Source organism: Argiope bruennichi, chromosome 8, assembly GCF_947563725.1.
Source record: "Argiope bruennichi chromosome 8, qqArgBrue1.1, whole genome shotgun sequence".
NCBI lineage: Eukaryota > Metazoa > Arthropoda > Arachnida > Araneae > Araneidae > Argiope > Argiope bruennichi.
Genome location: NC_079158.1, coordinates 71,806,665 through 71,828,137, shown reverse-complemented (window position 1 = coordinate 71,828,137; position 21,473 = coordinate 71,806,665). Strand labels below are relative to the sequence as shown.

Below are 21,473 nucleotides of genomic sequence, written 5' to 3'. Positions count from 1 at the left end.
TTCCACTATTTTAAATTTGACATCAAGTTCAAATAAATTACTATTTATATTCTTAAACTGAATTAATGAGCCTTATTATTGAGAATACTCAGATATGGTGCGACATTAGATTACACAAAGATAATTATTTATCAGCAGCATTTAAAACTCAACTCAGTAGTTTTGCAACGACGTTTGCAATGTTGACACGACTTGATTAGTTTTGCTTTGGTGTGTAGTAGAGCAAAAATAATATTCTAGCGCTTTAAATTAATTAACTTTTTTAACTGCTACAAATCTAATCATTTACAATGGAATCAGGCTTAATGGTAAGATCTGTAATTATTGGTTTGTAATATATCTATAAATTCCAATATTTTGTATTAAATCATTTTTAAAACCGGCAAATAAAAAAATGTAAAGTTGCTTAAAATGATTTAAGTTATTCGTTTATTTTTTCTGTGCTTATTATTTGTTTTGTTTCCTCTATGTAATATTGCAATAAGTCTTATTAAGCCATTATGATAATTTAGTGACTTGCCTTCTTTTTTTTTTTTTTTTTTTTCGTCTCCTTATTTTAAAATTTATTTTTCTACATTTAATTAAGACTCTAAGTATTTTGGAAATGTAACATGTTTGAGAACAAATGTAACTATAATAATATGATAATTTTGTTATTTATACTTTTTTAAATAATGGAATTAACATAATAGCTTTTATGGATATGTGATGGCTTTTTACTGGGGGGAGTTACGATATGGATAGAGTAATATTATTACATAGAATATTTTTTGTTATTTATGCAGGTAATATGTCATACTGATATTATTTTAACCTTGATGCATCGTGCATTTTTGTATTTATTATCTTTGGAAATTCTGAAAATTCTTTGTTAAAATATGGGGAGAAATGTTACTGTTTTGTTCTACAGCTATTCTATTCATATTCATTTTATAACTTCACTATCAATTAAACACATTTTATTGTGTTAATGTGAGAAATTTAATTTATAAACAAAAAAGTTGATTAATGTCTGACATTTAGAATTGTATTATTTTTAACTATTCTTAACTATTAATATTTATATATTATAATCTATTATATTGGGACCTGGTTACGTTTCTGTTAATGAGGTCCCAATTATTACCAACCTTGAATGTTAGTGCTATTTCATTTACAATATTTTAAATTGCAATACATTTTCAAATTATAATTTTGTACTCTTCCTGAATTATGTAGAATAACTTTTTAGGAGAATTTTAAATTTTTAAAGTTTAGCATATCTGTTTTATATAAGTTTATTATACTTATATCTTCATTTTTTTGTGGTTATTTTATATCTTTTCATTGCCTAGGAACCCACTTTGTATTCAGTTGAAGCCATTGCCATTTTAGATAATGATGGAAATAGAATACTTGCTAAGGTAAGAAAACAATACAATTAAAAATTTGATATTTTATGCTTGTGTTTGTTGTATATGAAGCATTATAAATTTTTATTGTTTATGTATAATATTATTTCTTATGTATTGTATTCTTTAAAAAATTATTCTATTTACATCATTAAAATTTCTAAATAATTAAGTGCTTACAGTAATTTCTAGTAACATTAAATTACATAATTCTAAGTGACAATGTTTACTTACAATAATAAAACTGCATTAAATAATAAAATATTATATTTCAGTATTATGGCAAAGCCTTTCCAACTGCAAAAGAGCAAAAAGCTTTTGAGAAGAATTTATACAAGAAAACTCACAGGGCAAATGGTAATATGGCAATGAATCTTTAATGAAAATTCATATTATTTTATTGGTAATTATTTTATATTGGTATTTTTTAGAACAGCATTTGGAATCATTATACTTTAAAATAGATATACTCTTAACCTATTGTCTTTTACATCTGTGTGTTTAACTTTTTTTGTACTTTGACATCTTGGTTGAGACAAAATTTGTATGCTAAAATTGGATATTGGAAAAATTTCTTCATTCAAATATTTTGCAAAAATAAAAAGTTTAAGCCAAGATTTAAAAAATAATTTTATACATTTTAAATCATTTATTTTAAAATTTTTCTATTATATATTGGAATATCTTATTGATGAATTGTAAATTAATTGAAATGTAAATTTCTGATTTTTATTTTAATTATATAAAAAAAGTTAATTCTTGAAGCATTGTAATATTATGAAGTCAAATTTTGTTTTCTTATTTCCTGTTCCTGTTTAGAAGTTTATCTTCATCTATATGAAAATTTTCCTTAAGTCCTTTATTTATATTCTTTGCTAATGTCCTTTTCCAGCTGAAGTAATTATGCTTGATGGGCTGACAGTGGTTTATCGAAGTAATGTGGATCTATTTTTTTATGTCATGGGCAGCTGCCATGAAAATGAAGTAAGATTTGTTTTGTAATTCATATATTTTTCTTTAATGGATATTATCAAATGATTTATATGGATTTTCAAATTCCTATAATGTACCCAAAAATGATTGGCTAATAAACAACAAAATAAATTAATATTATAAAAATGATTTATTCTGATTTTTTATTAGTTTAATTGACTTTTTCAATAAAAGTAGCTTAAAATCTTTTAAAAATTTTAAATTATAGTAATTAGTTTATATTTGTACTTAATAAAGTAAAATACTGTTTATTAAAATTTTGATCACTCGGTTTCTAGATTTACAGTTTTCTAGTGTAGTAAAGAGTTTCATTCTGTTAGAAGAAATTATGAGTTTTGAATCAAAACTTTTATCAATTATATATAGTTCTTTATATCTTTTATTTCATGTTTAAAGAGAGAAAGTATATAGTTTTATTGAAATACTTTACTGACAAATTTTCTTCCTTTATTTTGTGATTTTACTAAATATTTTATATTGTAAAATGTTTAATCGTAATATTTTTTATAAGTGATTCTTTTATGGTTGTAGTTTATTACTTTTCTTAAATTGTTCTCAAATATAAAATATTTCACTACTGATTAAAACCTAAATTTTTTTATTTTTTTATGGTTAAATTGTGTTCAGTAAGAAACTTTTTATGACAATTTAGCTTAATTGCACATTCAAATATATAAAATTTATATTCAATAAAATAAGTTGAGTACAAATCTTGAAGTATGACATTAATATATATATATATATATATATATATATATATATATATATATATATATATATATATAATATTAATATTTTGTTCACTTATTTTTAATTTTTTATAGTTGATTTTGGGCAGTGTCCTGAACTGTTTGTATGATGCTGTAAATCAGATTCTTCGAAAAAATGTTGAAAAAAGAACTCTTTTGGAAAATCTAGATGTTATTTTATTGGCTGTTGATGAAATATGTGATGGCGGGTAAGTTAAAATTCTTTAAAAAGTCTTATAAGTCTTTCTGTCAATATATTTTGTTTTAAAACATTTTCAGTAAAAAATTTATTATATAGAGAGAGATTATAAACTATGTTATTTAGTTATATAATTATACCTAATTTTAAAAATACTGTGCGATTTTCTTATAACGTATTATCTTAGTTTTAAAATCTTAATATATAAATTTAAAATTTCTTCAAAATATTTACTATATCTCTTATGTGATAATTATATGTTAAAAATGCATTATAATATTAATTCTTTGCCAAAAAAAATTTTGCAATCCCATTTTTTTTTTTTTTTTTTTTTTCCCCCTGTAAAAATAAAATTTGCCTTCAGTTTGTAGCTTGATTTATTTATTATTTAGTAAAGCCTTCTTAAATATAATTTAACATAAATAGTGGTATTAATAGCAAATTTTAAAGAAAAAGGATAATAACTAAACATTTGTAAAAAGTAAAATATATATATATATGTATATTATGCAAGTGCAAGATGTAGATTTTTTTTTTTTTTTTTTATAAAAAACTTAAAGATTTAGAAACAAATGCCCAGTTTTTAAAGGATTTCTTTAAATATTCACAATTAATTTTTTAAAAGATTGTCTGTGTACATGTTGTGAAAGGATATTAAACTAATAGATTTATATTGTCATTTGGCATTCTTTCAATCCAAAAATTGTTGATTTTGTTGTAATTCCCTAAGTTATTATTTAAACTTTAAATTAACTATAAATTTATAGATTCTATAAGATAGAATATTTTGTCTTATAATTGAATATATTCCATTGCTAAAGTCTAAAATGATAGTTTAGTTTTGTGTTTTCCAAATTATTGGCAATTTATTATTATTATTATTTATTTCTCTAAAAATTATTTGGGATAAAAGTAAAATCTATCTATAAAGTTATAATCTTTTCCGGGGGGGGGGAGTGATATTATAATCGAGTAGAAGTTTTATTCTTATTTAGCAGAGACAGAGGTTTAAAACTGATTGGAATCATACACACTTTACTGATATTTTTATTTTTGTTAGCTTAAAGTTTTAATTTCTGGTAAATATTACTTTTAGAAAAAAAGGATATTTTGTCTTAAAGAAGTTTGTTTTCTGTCACAGGGTTGTGCTTGAAGCTGATTCTACTTCCGTTGTCCAAAGAGTTGCATTAAGATCTGATGATATACCACTTGGTGAACAAACTGTTGCACAGGTCTTTATTTTATTCTTTTTATAATTTCTGCCCATTCTGCTTTATTTCATCCATGGTCTTTAGGATAAAATGTATTTAAAAACATGGAGGATCAATAGAACTTAAAAATTTGATTTTAGATATGAGATGTCTGGCTTCTTTTTTAGTTCAAGAAATGACTGATATTTTTATTTACTATGGTTGCCAAAGGGTTTTTTGTTTTATATTCATCATTGTAGTGTTATTTTAATGCAAAAGTAAACTGTGCAAATGAAAGTAGCATCTAGAAGCAAAATAATGATGAAGATACCTGATTTTCTAAGAGACTAAAAGCACTTGAGATTTAAGTAAAAACTCAAGTGCTTTCGAATACCAGTAATAATCCAATAATTCCTTACCACCACCTCCAGTAATCTTGATACTTTTGAATGAATATTTATTCTGCCAGACTTAGTACTCAAAACATCAACACACAACGAAGATTGTTTTTTCATGAATTTATCTGATATTGTTGAATTGGTGCATTAATTGAATTGATTATTTATTTGGAATAAGAAAAATATCCATTTTAAGAATATGCACACTTCTCTAGTAAGTAATTGTTGAGATGAAATCATTTGTGTATGAAATAATCGTAAGTATAGTGAGAAGATTGAGAAATTACCATCTCAGTTAGATTCAAAATCATTAAGTTGTAAAAATTAAATATGAATGTTGATTAATAATTGGATAATTGCAAAACAAATTATGATATCAAACATTTATTTTCATTCTTAAATAAATTCATCATTCATTTTTTTTTTTTTTTTTTTTTTTTTTAAGTAAGCAATCATTTTGCAGATTCCTTCATTAAATTCTGACCAATTTCTGCTGGAGACTATAAATTTTGTTGTATAATATTCATTTTGGCTCTAATATCTTTCTTGCATTTTATATTTTATAATTATTTTAAAGTATTTAGAAAATGTTTCCATTGAAAAAATATTGATATCAATTTCAAAGTTTATCATCGACCCTTTTTTTTTTTAATTCATTGGTTCTCCTTATTTTCTTTTTTATATTATTTAAATGGTTTAATTTAAAAATCATTAAAAAAATTATTTTAGTAATATAGATGTAAAATTTTTAAAAAAAATTAATTTTGAAAATAGTTTTTAAAAAGTAATTGTGCTGAATTTAAATATAAATTATTGAATAAAAATAATTGTTCTGATATACATTTGTCTATATAGTTTGCTAAAAACCAAAATTATGTATTGGTACTTTTAACAAATTACCTTTATTCTTTTAAATATACATCATGTAAATATTGAAACATTTTGTACAAAGTTTTAATTTTAACCAAAAATACTAATTCATCGTCTTTTTTTTTTTTTTTTTTTTTTTTTTAAACCAGGTTCTACAGTCAGCCAAGGAACAACTGAAATGGTCATTATTGAAGTAAATCATGTCATAACAAGAAAAACCATTGTATATTTTATGATGATATAAATATGTTTCTTGAATGTGTATATTTTCACCTATTACTATTAAAACAGTTATTCATTTTTATGTTGCTTTTTTTTATTGAATATTACTGCATTTCTTTATTGATTATAACTTCAAGTTTAAATAATTGCAATATTGATTTAGTCTCTTAATTTTGGTTTTCGTAAGTATGGAATTCAGATTTGAACTATTCATTGAGAACAAAAATAAAATTTGCTGATTGTCATAGCAATTTTTATTTTAAATGCATTGAATTTTTTTTTAAAAATCAATTCTTTAATAAAATAATCTCTTAAAACTGCTTAAATAGCAGCTATGCTATTTTATGGCAAATCATTCCATGAATTTATAATATAAGGCCCCTGAAACATGACATGCATGATGCATGCTTGAAAAGAAGAAATATTTTTTATGATGATTATAAAACAATGATTATACTGCTTTCTGTTTTAAAATAAATTTTTAAATATTTTTTTATTCGATATTTATTACTACTTATTGCCACTATCAAATTAAAGGCAAGGAATAGATACAATGTAAATCTTTTCTGTTATTTGTTTGATGAACTTTTTGTGTTTGCAATGTTTGAGAGAGCCGTTTTGTGTAAACTCAACATTACCTTACACATGTGTAATGGATTGTTTCTACAAGGGATCAAAATTTAATGTAGATTTTGATCAAAAATTATTTCCTGAAGTAAAAGAAAACTAGTTTTGGAGATTTAAAATCTCCCTTTGTATTTCACTCTCGTCTATGAACCAAATGAATATTAGACATCTGTAATGAAATATTTGACTTAGAATGACCTGAAACAAACTTTTATTCATTATTGAAGAGTGGATTCGAAGACATTTAAATTTTCCTCTGCTGTATATATTAGAAAAACAAAAGCATGTGCATGTACTATCAAAAGCAAGAGACAACTATGTAAGCAAAAGCAAGAAAAACAAAGTCAGTGCGGGTAATATTTTTCATCCATTATCTGTGGGAGTTTTTCAACATAAATATTGATAATATTAGAATTTTATAAATATGTACTTCATATAACAACTAAATACTACTTTATCACCTGAAGAAACTGAGAAGGTATTCTAATTTGTTAAATCCAGTCACCACCAAATAATTAAAAACCTATGTGATTTGAGAACAGTATGTGTTATCTTCAAAAAATTTTGTGTTTTCTCAAGTTTACTGTTCTTCTCACCAAGCAGATTTCCTGTAACAACTTTAATAATTAATATTCTTATTAACAAAAACAATACGATCTAGTTTTGCTCATTATTTGACTGATTAACAGAAATCATTTTTTCAGTTTCAGCAAATGACATGAAATTTAATATATTGAAAAAGAAATAAAATCACAGAGGTTAATGTAATGATATATTTGTTTTCATCCTTTTTATTATATCTATATGCTTAACCCAATTATGTTTCAATTAATTAAAACCAGTCTCCATTATATATATATATATATATATATATATATATATATATATATCACTAATCTTTGCTCTATGGCTAAACACTTAATACAATTTGAATAAATGAAAGCATTAATTTGGTTAATATTATGATATAAATGTGTATAATTGAAACTGAAAATTTGATCTGAAACCTACATAAGGAATAAGTTTAAAATCACTTAATAATTGCTTATTATCACCTGATTATTTTCCAAGGATTTGAACTGTTTTCTGTAGTAAGTATAAATAAGCAATTATCTTTTCAAGATATTTTGTAAAATGTATCAGATGCAAATGTTTGTTTTGAAATATTGTTTACTGCATATCAATTTTTTTAAACAGAATTAACATTATATTCAACCATGCAATTTTTTTTCTTAATATTTGAAATCTCAAAATCACTGGACAAATTAATAATCCATTCATCAAAATCAACTAAATTTAAGTTTGTAAGGAACGGCATAAGTAAATTTAATTTAATAATTCTGTAAATGTAATGCATTTCTTGTACATTTTTTGAGTATTAATGTTTGAATTTAATTGTTAACTATCATTTTGGTGATATCCTTTGCCATACATCTCAAAATATGAATTTTACTATTGTAGATTGACATTGGATCAAAATTATCTTTCTATAAAATATATTGCTAAATTTTTTTACACTATTAAGAATTTAATGATTTTTATTTATCCATTTGAAATTTTCTGAGATCAGATTTTGTGGTATTGATCATGTTCAGATATAAAAGGTGGTATTTTTTCTTTAAACCTACTATACTATAAAAAGGGCTGGATTAATTTTCTATGGGCTGTCTTTGGCAATACAAATTTCGAGACACTCTCTTTGCCTTTGAATATAAATAACCAGATAATTTTTATATTTTAATTTAATATCTCTATGACCAGAGATACAGTTTGAAATAGTAATATATTTAATTGTGGGTTGCTTCTAAGAGTTAATTTCTATGTCACGTGAAAAATTTAATATCAAAGAAATATTTTTTTGAAACTTACAAATCTTTTAATGCTTATAGCATTGTCAACAGGAGCTCAAATACATTCTACATGTGGCATTGGCAACAGCAGCTAAAATACATTATTAATTTTTTAAATAAATGTCGGATGGAACAATGTCAATGATATCATTTCTATTTGATTTTGCTGCTGTTTACGCTTTGGGTTTGGTTGATCATAGATGTGTATTGCATGTTATTTTACCAAGTAGTAAAAGTGCTTTAAGTGTTATTAATTAAATTTATGGTTTTTAATAGATGAAGTTGTGTGCTTATTCGCCATTGCCAATCCCAGGCTGTTGAAATTACCATTTTGTCAACTGAAAATAAAAAAAAGTAACACAGTGATGTGTAAGTGAATTTAAATGCACTACGAAAAGCATAATGCTCTAAAGTTTAAAAAGTAGTTTGCTTCATTCGGAATATAAATGCATTCGAAACCTGCCAGTTAAATGAAAACACAAGAGTACATTACCCTGAAAATACCGTACAAATATTTCTAGACTTCTGTATCTCTAGATGCCTACTTTCCTTAGGTGATTATCCTATCTTTAAAATACTATACCCTACATTAGGAACAATTAATTGGAGTTGCGCCGTCTCTATTAATTCGAGCTTTATTTAAAGGGTCTATATAAGGAAACACATTTCAATTAAACAATTAGATTCACTTGCTTTCTGATAACATTGTATATTTTTGCAGTGACTTAGCGAATAGCAGACAAGGAGAGTTTACTTGCCCCGTGGAGGCAAATTATTAATGCGATTATGCCAATTTTTAAAGTTAAATGCAATGAGTAGTTAAAAAATAATATTTACTCTATTTGACTTTGCCATGTCTGCCACTGTACTTGAGCTACGGAAATAATTTTAGCAAAAAGAATAGGCATAGATTTTATTTTTTCTTTCTTTTATCAAATGGATTGTTGTTGAAAAAAGTTTCAGAAATTTATAAATGATCTTGTTGCGCTAAATAATCTGTCATTTATCATTGTCATGTGATCAAACATTAAAGTGTTGTTTTGTTAAAACAACACTTTAATGTTGTTAAAGTGTTATTTGGACATTCTGTTGAGTGCAAACATGTAATGAAATGGTTTTAAAAATTTACAAATCACTTTAAATGCATTTTAAATTTCAAAAGTTCTCCAAGGCTGTTGAATTCTGAATATTTCTGCCGATTGAAAATAAGTAGACAAGTAATCTAGGGGAACTTATCTGCTTGCATGAAAGAAAAATATTATTTTAATGGAATGGGCAAAATATATTTTACACCAGGAATTATTTATCTTTTTATAAATCTCATATTTTTAAATATCATCACCTGAAATTTTTGCTTTGTTGTATATGAAATACTGAAATAGAAAACTTTGTAATAATCAAAAACTTCGACCACAAGATTTGATGAATATCCAACCATGAGACCTATCTGATTAGGAGATTATATAATCTAGTACATAGCAATGGCTCAAAGGCAAGATGAGCTAGAGGGGTGAAAGTTGGTATGTAGTCTACATCAAAATAGTATACTTGTATTAAATTTTTTTGTGTGGGGAAAAAAAAAAAAAAACAACTTCAGTAGGATATTTATTTCCATTTGCATAGTACGATAATTAAAAATCGAACCGAATTAGATATAAGAATCTAGAATAAAACCTGTCAATCTACCATCGAGCATTGAATATGTATAGGTAAATGAAAAAAATGTAGCAAACTAGACGAATGATTATAATCTTTCACCACACTCGAAAGCTATTTTCTATATTCGCTTAAAAAGATTTTATCATCCTTCCCTCATGCATAAAATTGTTAACTTTGGCCAAGGTCGTGAATGCCTCTAATGTTCAGATTTTTATTCTCCAAGTCTCACACATGAGCCTTTTATGCTTCGTAATATAGTGAAGGAAATCAAATATGTGCTTTGAATGTCCTTTTTTGTCAAACGATTGAAATGCACATTTGAAACAACTATAATTTTAGTGGTATAGTAAATTCATAAATTTAATATATCTAATCTAAGTAATCTTTTTTTTTTTTTTTTTTTTTTTTTTTTTTTTTTTTTTTTCTATTTTGAAGTTATTGACTAGTTTCCTTCTACTAATTTCCTAGAATGAATTCCCTTTTCAAATCTTGGCAGAAATCTTATAACAATTTCATCCGTCAAGCTCAAAACATTTTTGCTATCACGTTCATAGAAAACATGTTTCAAAAATTTGTTTGAACTAAAGGAAGTCAGAGTGGTAAAGATTTCAAAAATTTCGAATTTGAATGCTTTGATGATTATAATACTTTCTTTCTTTCTTTTTTTTAATGGACAAGATCTTCAATTTATGCATGGACAAAAAATTAAAAATATAGAAAGAAGAAAAAATTTCAACTATAGCTGTAACCGTATTTCTAAAAGTTTTGTTTTGATGCAGGACCGCAATTTTTTGAGCTAATCTGAGTTTTAAAATCATGTCAAAGAACTTTCTGATATGACATTATATCAATTTTTTTTGTCATTCACTTTCATGATTTAAAGGAAATAGTTTCAATTTATTTTTTGACATTATATGACTAATTAGATTTTTTTAAATTTTGAATTATTCGCTAAAGATATACAAGAATGAATAACGATTTAAGAGTAGCGGTGGTTTGTTCTAGTAACCAAAACAGAAGCATGGAAGCTCATGCATTTCTTAGGTAAATAAAAAAATCTTGTATTTAGTCGCAAATTGTGGTTAACACGCGAGCTGGTATCGCATATCTGTTCCATTTTTATTCTAGATGGAAATATTGTAATTGGTCTTTGCTAATACTATGTATTAAAGTTATTTTAATTCAATTAAAAAAAATCTTACTATTATATGTTTAAAATATAAAGGAACTCTAATATGCAAATGTTGTAAAAATAATTGCGCGTTTTATAATTTTATAGAGAATTCTCTATTCATTATAATAGAATGCATTGTTTTAGTAAATGCAGTTTCAGGAAAGATAGAGGAGATATTTTGTACAATTGTGCAAGTACAATTTCTGAAATGTTGCAGTCCTTCTTTTTATGACATTTTAATTGTTTATTCTATCACATTGTTCATTTTTATACTGAAATGATTTGTTTATTATACAGAATTGTATAATCAAACATGAATACTAGTTCCAGGAACTTTATTTTAAACTATTAATTTTTAATTAAATAAGTTTTACAATATAAAATTATATATAATTATATAAAGTTTTTTTAAATATTAATTTGGATTTTGATGTGATTAGGTTATGAAGTCCAAATGAAATTACTGCCATGTTTCTGTTAATTCACTAATATTTTTCTTTTAATAATTTTCTTAAATAGTTTGTATCAAAATTTAATTTGATGTCTGATTCATGGTATAAGGTATTAATTCGGAGTTTTCATTTATGATTAAAATATATTCCTCATTGTTTTTTGTTATTTATTTATTTGTTAAATACAATTTAAAATCGCTAACTGATCACATTCATTGCTATTTGACAGAAACCAATTTCTCCTGACTTGTATTAATTCCTTACTGATAGGGACCAGCTTATTATTCAACTGTTTTTATTGCACACTGACAGAAACCAACCTGTGAGCTGTGTATAATATTTCCTTTAAGTATTTACATTCTAAATTGTGATATGATGAGGGCTTTGTATTGCATAGCAGTTGATTTAGACCAGTATTTTTTCCAATTGTTTATTAGCATTTTGTCAAATATATTTTTTTAAAAACTGTGGATATTTATTAATCATTTAAATTATATCAGTATCTTATAAATAATATCAGATACTTGAAATAATAAATTAGTATTTTTGTTAAAAGAATTACATGCATATTTTTTCTTATTTTCTCCTTATCTCTCTAGTAAGAAAGGTTTTAAAGTCCGATCATTTGGTTCTGGAAATCAAGTAAAATTACCTGGACCTGCTCCTGATAAGCCTAATGTTTATGATTTTAGTATTTCTTATGAACAAATGTATCAAGATCTCTTAGCCAAAGACAAAGCTTTGTATCCTTTTTTTGTAAAAGTTTTTGAAATTATTCATAGTTTATTTTAGTTCATAAAAGTAATAATATTTTTGGTTTGATCAACAATCATTTCATATATTTAAAATACCATCTTGATATTACTGTCATAGAATTGTATTATTTATATTTAATTGTTTAAAAAAATTAATAGGGTCCTTGATTTTAGAATAAGAGAAAAATGATTTTAAATTGGAAAACAAAATCGGATAGCATTTGAATAATTATTAAATTGATCTTAATTCATTTTACAAACAAAAATTATTTGTACATTTTGAATATAGAATTTCCTTTCTCAGCAGTGACAGTTTTCTGCCCGGGCATTGGAAGTAGTATTCTTGTACTTAGAGATCTGGGGGGTGGGGGGAGGCTCAAATACTGACAGGTTTGAGTTTTTCTTCTAAGATGTCATTGTTGTTCTAGTTTGATATTTATGTTTCCTATAATTTTAGAGAAATTTCACAATATATTCTAAATAAGTAAAACTTCTAAATGCTATGAGTTACAAATAATAATTAAATATTTAAGTAAAAATTCTCTAATTGTTTTTTATTTTCATTCTTTCAACTTGAAATCGTGCAAAAATCTGTGCCAATTCATAATGTAAATAGAGTGAGAGAGGTTTTTGTCCTAATGAAACACTTCAAGAAATTATTTGCACAGTAGTGTAAATCACCATATTTAAATGATATGTGACCTCCTCCCCTTTTTTAAAAATTAAAATGATGAAACATAGGAATCAGAGTAGGGATGAATTATAGGCATCTTCTTGGAGTTAAAAGCAATGTATATATATATTTCAATATCTGTATCTGTCTTTGTAAAATTTTATTGCCAAATTTTTACTTCATTTCTTTTATAACCATTTCAAAAGTTTCATTTTAATGCCAGTTAATATGTATTTTTGCACTCTCTCTAAAATTTAATAAATCACTATAGTTTAAAACTGTTTATTTTACTCTCTTTATCAGAAAATATGTTAATGGATTGAATTTGTGACAGTATATTTTATGCTCAATTGTATTATATTGGAACTCGCTATTTTGTTTTACACTTTACATTGCATAGTATCAGTCTTACACATTGCATAGTCTTTGTCTTGCACTTTACATTGCATTACATCAGTATTGAAAGAAAAAGGGGAAAGTTAGTTTTTTTTTAGTGTTCAGAAGAATGGACAAACTTGTCTTTTTAATGTTATAAGATGGAGGGAAAGGGTCTAATTTTCTGATTCTTGTAATCTTAATAATTTGTTTGAGAATTTGATTAGTTGTAATCAAAAGTTCTAGTAATTCAAAAGAATTTTTTTCATTTAGATTTCAAAAAACTTCAGAAATACAAAACAGTGGCTAATTTCTTATCTAAAGTCTTTGATCTGGAAGAAGAAGTGCAGATAGATCTATTAAATAACATTTAATAAATAAAAAAAATACTGCCAAATAAATAAATTTATGAAAAATATGAATTGCAAAATATTAGACTTTTTAAAATATAATTTGTCATGTTTCTATTTTGTTCTTATCTGTTCAAATAATTCACTTTGTTATTATAGTATCTTTAAATACCAAATGTCTGTTTAAATAAAATTATCTATAGATTTGTAGGCCCTGCACTGAATATTTCCATTTTTTTTTTTTTTTTTTTTTTTTTTTGTGAAAAAAAAAGTACTTAAATTGCCAAAAATCATTTTAATGGTATATTATTATGCAAGAAAAAATATCTGGTAAAAAAATTCAATTTGATATATTTTTTACAAAAAGTTCTTACCTCTATTTTAAGAACTCCTTTTAGAAACACAAACCCACGCATGATTTTATGTGTACATGGGGGAAGGGTGTATTCTATTATTTTTTGATTCACAAAATACCTCACAAAAATGGCACAATTTTTTTTTTTTTTTTTTTTTTTTGATTTTGCTAGAAGTTAATCAAAATTGAAATCAAGTTTTAGTATTGAATATATGGGGGAAGGGGATCATTTGAACTTTTTTTAATGGCAAAGTGTTCTAGCATAATATCTGCGTTATTTTTAAAAAATCCAACTAACTCGGAGGGAAAAAAAGTGAATGTATTATTAGTATTATTCTATTAAAATTTCCAAAGCAATATATATTAATAGAGTTATTTTATTATGTAAATGGTTACTGTATGATCATTATTCAGAAGAAAGTGATAAAAATGCATTTTCTGACATCTCAAATCCCACTGTGTTATGCATGCAAATTCTGCTTTTTAATAAGTGTTCATTATATATATTTTTCATTACTTTTTTGTTTCATTTGGTATTAAAATTTTCATAGATATAAAATCTCAAAATCTTGCCATAAATGCATTTTAGCTGAATTTAATTTTATTCAAAATTATTTCCTTAAATGATTAAAATTCTCTCTTTTTTTTATATCAAGTAAAAAGTTTAATATTATTGATTTCTTCTATGTCATGTTAAAGTATAACAATGAAATTTTTGCATGTTTCATTAGTATAGAAAAATACTTATCTACATGTCCTACCTGTATTTATTTTCCATTTGTGGATGTACCTCAATTACCAGTTTTAAAGAGATTCAGGCTATTAAATACAATTTTATTGATAGTTGATGGTATCGAAGGAATTCCAAAATCAAGAATTTACTTCATATTCCAAAACTTAATGAATTTATCTGAAATCTTTACAAAGGTTACTTTACAAAAATATTTATAAAATCAAAAACCCAACTATAAAATGTTCCTATAGTTGACTTTCTTATTATCAATATAAAAATTAGCCCCAATCAATTGTGTAATTTAAATGAAATTCTTACTTTATGCCTTGATTTCTGCCTATCTCTCCTTTGAATTTCCTTGTAACCTGTTTCTAAAAGTAAATTGTGTATCCTCAGTATAGTGGCTGGTTTATGATATTCTGTCTTTGATTTAGGCTTGACCCTATTCAGACCTTCTCAATTCCAATTGAAATATATATTTATAGAATTCATATTTACATAATTTTGAAATGTTTATTTTTAAAAATAATTCTGTACATTTTTAAAAGTTTGATGTTAGCCTTAATATAATATTAAGATACACACAGAATGGTCTGCTTCATATGCTGGATCGCAACAGAAGAATAAAATCCCATCCAGAAAGGTTTCAATCTTGCTATGAAATATTTGATGTCATTTTCACTGTAGAAGAACGTGTTTATGATCAAGTTGTAGAAGGTTTGTCCAACATGTCTAATCTTTTATTTTTCATCTATTATTTCTCTTTTCATAAGAGTTGAAACATCCTTGGCTGTTTGATAATCATGCAAGGATAATCTTACTGACATTTTTTTTTATTTTTATTTTTTCTTGTAGAACTTGCTAGTCGATCTCCAAGAGAACTGTCTCCTGTACATATTATAAATATTGACGTTCAAGATAATCATGAAGAAGCTACCATTGGTGCTTTTTTAGTTTGTGAAATGGCAACTATGGTAATTATTTATATCTTTCAGTTTTATTGCCTTTTAGTGTTAACGTTAAATATAATCTATTACATAAACTTAAATAGTTTTATCTAAATATGTAGTGTCAATATTGTATATCAAACTGTCAAAAATCATATAGATGCAAAATACTTGTAATAATTAGATACATCTGCTCTCAAATTATATGTTGTCGTAAAATGCTATAAATATTACATCTAGAATAACTATTGCATCTAGAATTATATTTTTTTTGTTAAGTGTGAATTTTGAGAAATGGCAGTGATACCACAAGGTTCCTATAGTCCTTGAAACTCTTTGAATTTTATTTTACTTTACTCAGGACCATAGAAAAATGCTTGATATCTTTGAATAGATGAAATATGCATTCATTATTTTTGAAAGAAAATAGAAAAAAATAATTCTAGTTGATAATTCTACCAATGGAAAAAGGGTGTTGATGTGGATACACTGGAAATCACCCCATCTTTTATCCCTCTGTAATTTGCAAGAAGAGAGAGGAAATAGGATTATTTACACATATGTCAAGTAATCCCAGCAATGGAAGTAATAATCTTACACCTGTGATTTTATCTTCATAGATGCAGAACTGTAATGGTCTTTGATGTGTGTGGTGAGATATTATTTGAAAAAGTCTTGTAAGAATCTTTCATAATATTGTTGATGTGAAGTGCTCACAGGCAGCAAGATTTTCACCTGTGGGCCTAAAAAAAATGTTCTTAGTTAATTTCATTTAGCATTGCTCAATACATTAAGCATGTTTGATTGATCTAAATGTGTATAACCTAATGTTTGATGAACATTCAGGAACATTCTGGCAAATTAATAAATAGATTTACATATTCATGTTTTGAATTAAATAAGGAAATTGAAATCAGATTTGTGACTTAAATTTTATGGACCATTCCATAACCTAAGTGATTTTACAAGATTTTAGCAATTCTTAAGAAGTAAAAAAAAAAATGAATTCGAGAAAGATTTTTACTTTTGTCAATGGTGGACTCATCTTTAAAATCGAAGGGTGTTTTACATTAAATATCCTAAGGATATCAGTATTCTTAGTAAATAAGGATAACTCTTGCCTACTTGTTTCAACAATTTATTTAGATATGGCAAAATAGTATACACATGAGTTATTGAACCAACCTTTTTTTGGCTAATGTATTAGATATATAAATATGATTCTATCCTTTTTTTAAGTTGAAAAAAGCGCATTTGTTTCTTATAAAAATTAAAATCAATTTATTCAAAATATTTTCTCTTTAAAATTAAACACTTTTAGACAACAGATAAATTCCACAAAGGAAAAAAAAAAAAATTGTTATTTAGCTGATCCAGATATCAAGCCAATTTTTGATAACTGCATTTGAATAGAACCTCTATTTAAAGTACATTCTGTGAGGGGGGGGGGGGGGGAGTAATCTGAAGGAGCAGCATCTGATGAATATGGTGGGAGCGGCAATGCATCCCAGTGAAGCAATTCTAGTTTTTTTACTAGTCTGGAAGTATGTGGGCAAGAAATGTCATATTGGAATACAACCTTATATTTTTTTGCCATATTCTAGATATTTCTCTTTAAATACTTCATTCAAATTGTGCAATTGTTTGTATTGTTCATCATTGGTGGTTTCATCAAATAATGCTTCTAAATCTGTATTTTAGATTTTTGGGTGATTTACCATTCTCTTTGTCATGTGTATTGTGACCATTTTTTAATTGCCAAAATCAAACCTTGCAAATGTATTCGATGGGGCATATTCACTGTAAATGCCTAGAGAAACCAAAGTGTTGAATCAATAAGCTAAATCAGTAAGAATCAAACAGTATTTGTTCTGTATAAATACTGTTTGTATTGCACACAACCATAGTAGAATTAAATAGTTTAGTGATTAAGTTTAAATATGGCAATTTGAAATATAAATCTAAAATCTTTAATACTGCTTGCATTTCATTTGCTTAAGTGTATATAAAAATTTATTGATTTGTATCTGTCTCTTTTGTTTCCCCCCTTCATTTCATATTGTTCACTCTACAAAAATAAAGTTAGAGAATCATGCGAGATTAACGTTTATTTAATGAATTTTGTTCAGTAATGAATGTGTTTATGAAATGAGCACACATTAATAATTTATGTGAAATTAGTATTTAGTAATAGCTGCATGGTGTCTAATTGTAAGGACATTTGCATTTTAGTCCCGAAACCCACTTATGACTGTACATTTTAGTTTATTGATTCAAGATGAGTGTAAATGGTTTCCTTAGTGCTCTTGCCTGAGCATCTTTACAAAATAAGCTAAAAAGTAATGGTATATTTGAATATTAATTGTTAAAATATATAATTTGTTTATCATTTCTAATTTTATGTCCTTTGAATTTTCTTTAAAAAAATCTTTGAATTATTTTATTTTAATTAGAATGGGAATTCTGGTCTAGTTATATTGATTATCTCCTTATTCAAGTATGCTATCTCTAATTGTTATGTTCAGTCAAGAATTAATGCCTCCCATCTGTAGTTTATGTATCCATAATTTCGAATAATGAAACTGATAAATTTGTCAAATTTTTTGTGCAATAGTTATTCCCAGTGTATGTGCAGTTTCGGATTTTTTTTGTATATTTTGTATTGAATATTTCATTATTTAAAATACTGTCTCAACTACCGTGATCTTTTATTTCATTTTATTAAAATATTCATTTATAAATGTTCTATTTCATTAAAAAGTTTTAAAATTTCATCTTTTTTAAAAATTTGAATTTCTGTAATGATTTTAAATAATTTTCTATAATTATAATTCGGTGTAAAGTTCAGTTCTTTTTCATATTCCATTATTGTCTTACTTTTTTTTAAAAAAAAATTTCAAATAATTTTTTTTGTATTCTTGATAATTTTTTTTTCTTTTACTTTCAAATAGTTTAACTATAGATGATTTATTATATCAAATTATTACAAGTTTTTTTAAATTTAATGTTTTACAGATGGCAGAATCTGAAGATCTTGATAATGATATTGACGAATTACTTCAAGAATTTGAATCTAAAGCACAAAGACCTATACTACATACAGTGCAATTTTATTAATTAAAATTAATTTTATATCTATTTTTACTAGAGAAGCAGTATTATACAATATCAATTTTTTTTCTAAAATTTTTTTATTGACCACAATTACATATTTAGATTTAAATAAGCTAATAATATATAAATTTATTCTGAGTAAATTAGATGCACTCCTTAATTTTTGAATTTTTTTAACCTAAAAAAAACATAAATGTAGAATTTGATTTATTTAAATTATCTGAAGAAATGGGTAGAAGAGAGATGAAATCATTAGTAATGTCAACATTTATTGAATGTTTTTTCTTATAATAATTTATTATTTTTTATGTAAGATATTTTCCCTGTTCAAAACACTGATTTTTTTAAATGATAAATGCTTTCAATCTTGAGTAAAGGAAATTTTTTTCATATATTGCTTGCTGAGACATTTCTTAAATTTTTCTTTCCATCACAAATTACGATATGTGTACCTTGATATTCTTACTCATTTTTTCTTTAACTTTTTACACAGTAAATTATGTAGATTTAAATTTTACCTCTAAACAAGAAAATGGAATTCTTCAATTTGTGTTGAAAATTTTATTTGCTTCATTGGTGCTGCATTTTAGACTATATTTAAGTCACCTCATCTGATTATTTGACTTGAAAATGAAATTTATTAATGGTAATAAATTGAGAAGTATACCTTCAGTCAAAGCAAAGTTATAAAAATGTGCCTATATTAATTAATTATTATTCTGTATAAAGATTATTCTTTAAAGATTATTTTTGAAATAAATAATGACTTAAGTTTGTAGCTATTGCATTGGTTATTGCACATATTTTTGATCTTTATGGAAAAAAAATTAGAACTATTTTTCTTACAATGGAAAGTTCAGTGAAATTTTCTAAATGTGATATCTTACTATTTATTTAGGAATGAATAGTAAAAAAGAATAATTGTATGCATTACTGAATTTATATTTAGTAAATTTTAAAGCATTTAGTTTCATGATAAACTAGGCATAAAAACAATTATTTAATAAACATCAGAACTATTTTTAAGTTAGTATGATTCTGTTATGAAAAATCATTTTTCTCATTTCTTTATATACGAAGTATACAGAAAGAAATTATGGCAATTGTCAAAAAAAGAAAGAGATTTTGATGGAATCTCCAAGTGTCAAATTCTTTTAGTCCAAAAAACACATTTTTTGGAATTATGTCTATTCTCTGGACATGATAATTTGAAAACGTTTTGTACTGGAAGGGTGAAAGTTGACATATTGTCTTTACTACAAATTTGTATGTTTATCAAATTTTGAACAAAATACATTCAGAAGAAATTCAGCTATCCTTATATAAGTTAACACGATAACTACAAAACAAGAAGAGAATTAAATGGATAAAATTTGATTTACTGATTTAACATCTAAATTATCAAATTTAAAACAAAATCTGTCAAAGGGTTATCGTCCATCAATCTGTATTTTACAGCATACAAAGCAAAAACGGAAAACGCCCAATCTAAACTCAATCCAAATTTTTGATCAACTCGCCCCTTGGGTAAATGAGTATAAATACCTAATTTTTGTTTTAGACGCAACATTAAACTTTAATAGTCATATTAAAGTGGCCCTCATCAAAGCTATGATAACAAATGTTAAACAGCTTAATTGCTCCATGGAGTAAACTATCGATTCAAGTTTCTGCTTTACCTAAAGCAATTTTAAGACTAGTAATGTATGGTTCTCAAATTTGGGGGGGGGGGCACCTCTACCCTAAACATTATGTTGCAAGTTTTCCAAAATAAACATCTGATGAAAAGTAATGCACCTTGGTGCATTAGAAGGAAAATACTTCATGGGACTTCCAAATTGAGCCTGTTTCGGAGTTTATTAAAGGAATGTTAATTACGATTTTCGAAAAATTACCTCTTACGATTACTACAACTACCAGCATATGATTTTGTTGTGCCCAGCTCTACGAAAAGGCCCAGAGCAAAGATCGATAAAATAGACATAAATTTTGTAAAAAGACCGAGAATTTCTAACTTCGTTGTCAATATGGAGGATTAAATTTTTTTCAAAGTTATTTCTGTTTCGGTATTAGATAGCTACAATGAGCTACACGCACAAAATTTTACTAGATTTTTTTTTTTCGAAAATAATTAACCCAAATAGTTAATTTAGTCCCTCGTAGTAAGGCGCGTGCAACGTAAATCAATTAAAGTTCTCTACTCCCCATAAAGAATCAAAATATCATTTCTTTATTAATAATTCGATCGTAGCAATTTAATAAATAATTGTATCAAATGACAGCCTCATGCCCTCGTCTAAACTAGTTCAATTAATTTTAACCTTTCTCTTAAACTTACAAATTATAATTGCTATTTTAAATTATGATGTGAAGGAGCTGGTGACCACTTTGTCAAAC

At 25.2% G+C, this 21,473-nt stretch overlaps 2 protein-coding genes across 2 annotated transcripts; both read left to right on the top strand.

Moving 5' to 3' along the window:
• Positions 1 to 148: 148 nt before the first annotated feature.
• Positions 149 to 6,094, top strand: LOC129980547 (coatomer subunit zeta-1-like). The gene is made up of 7 exons (XM_056090898.1): positions 149 to 308; positions 1,335 to 1,403; positions 1,667 to 1,748; positions 2,284 to 2,375; positions 3,209 to 3,342; positions 4,474 to 4,564; positions 5,940 to 6,094. The coding sequence occupies exons 1-7, from the start codon at positions 291 to 293 to the stop codon at positions 5,985 to 5,987; spliced, it is 534 nt and encodes a 177-aa protein (XP_055946873.1). The 5' UTR covers positions 149 to 290; the 3' UTR covers positions 5,988 to 6,094.
• Positions 6,095 to 10,921: 4,827 nt separating this feature from the next.
• Positions 10,922 to 19,792, top strand: LOC129981148 (RNA polymerase II subunit A C-terminal domain phosphatase SSU72-like). Its single transcript, XM_056091852.1, has 5 exons — positions 10,922 to 11,192; positions 12,374 to 12,517; positions 15,593 to 15,732; positions 15,871 to 15,989; positions 18,978 to 19,792. The coding sequence occupies exons 1-5, from the start codon at positions 11,116 to 11,118 to the stop codon at positions 19,077 to 19,079; spliced, it is 582 nt and encodes a 193-aa protein (XP_055947827.1). The 5' UTR covers positions 10,922 to 11,115; the 3' UTR covers positions 19,080 to 19,792.
• Positions 19,793 to 21,473: the final 1,681 nt, after the last annotated feature.

What these genes read in the sequence shown, in the direction of transcription:
- LOC129980547 (XM_056090898.1), top strand. An exon ending in GCAGCTGCCATGAAAATGAA is followed by an intron (nt 2,376 to 3,208) that starts GTAAGATTTGTT and finishes AATTTTTTATAG; the next exon opens with TTGATTTTGGGCAGTGTCCT. An exon ending in GTGAACAAACTGTTGCACAG is followed by an intron (nt 4,565 to 5,939) that starts GTCTTTATTTTA and finishes TTTTTAAACCAG; the next exon opens with GTTCTACAGTCAGCCAAGGA.
- LOC129981148 (XM_056091852.1), top strand. Translation starts at nt 11,116, where the DNA reads ATGAATAACGATTTAAGAGTAGCGGTGGTTTGTTCTAGTAACCAAAAC. An exon ending in GAAGCTCATGCATTTCTTAG is followed by an intron (nt 11,193 to 12,373) that starts GTAAATAAAAAA and finishes TTATCTCTCTAG; the next exon opens with TAAGAAAGGTTTTAAAGTCC. An exon ending in TTAGCCAAAGACAAAGCTTT is followed by an intron (nt 12,518 to 15,592) that starts GTATCCTTTTTT and finishes TATAATATTAAG; the next exon opens with ATACACACAGAATGGTCTGC.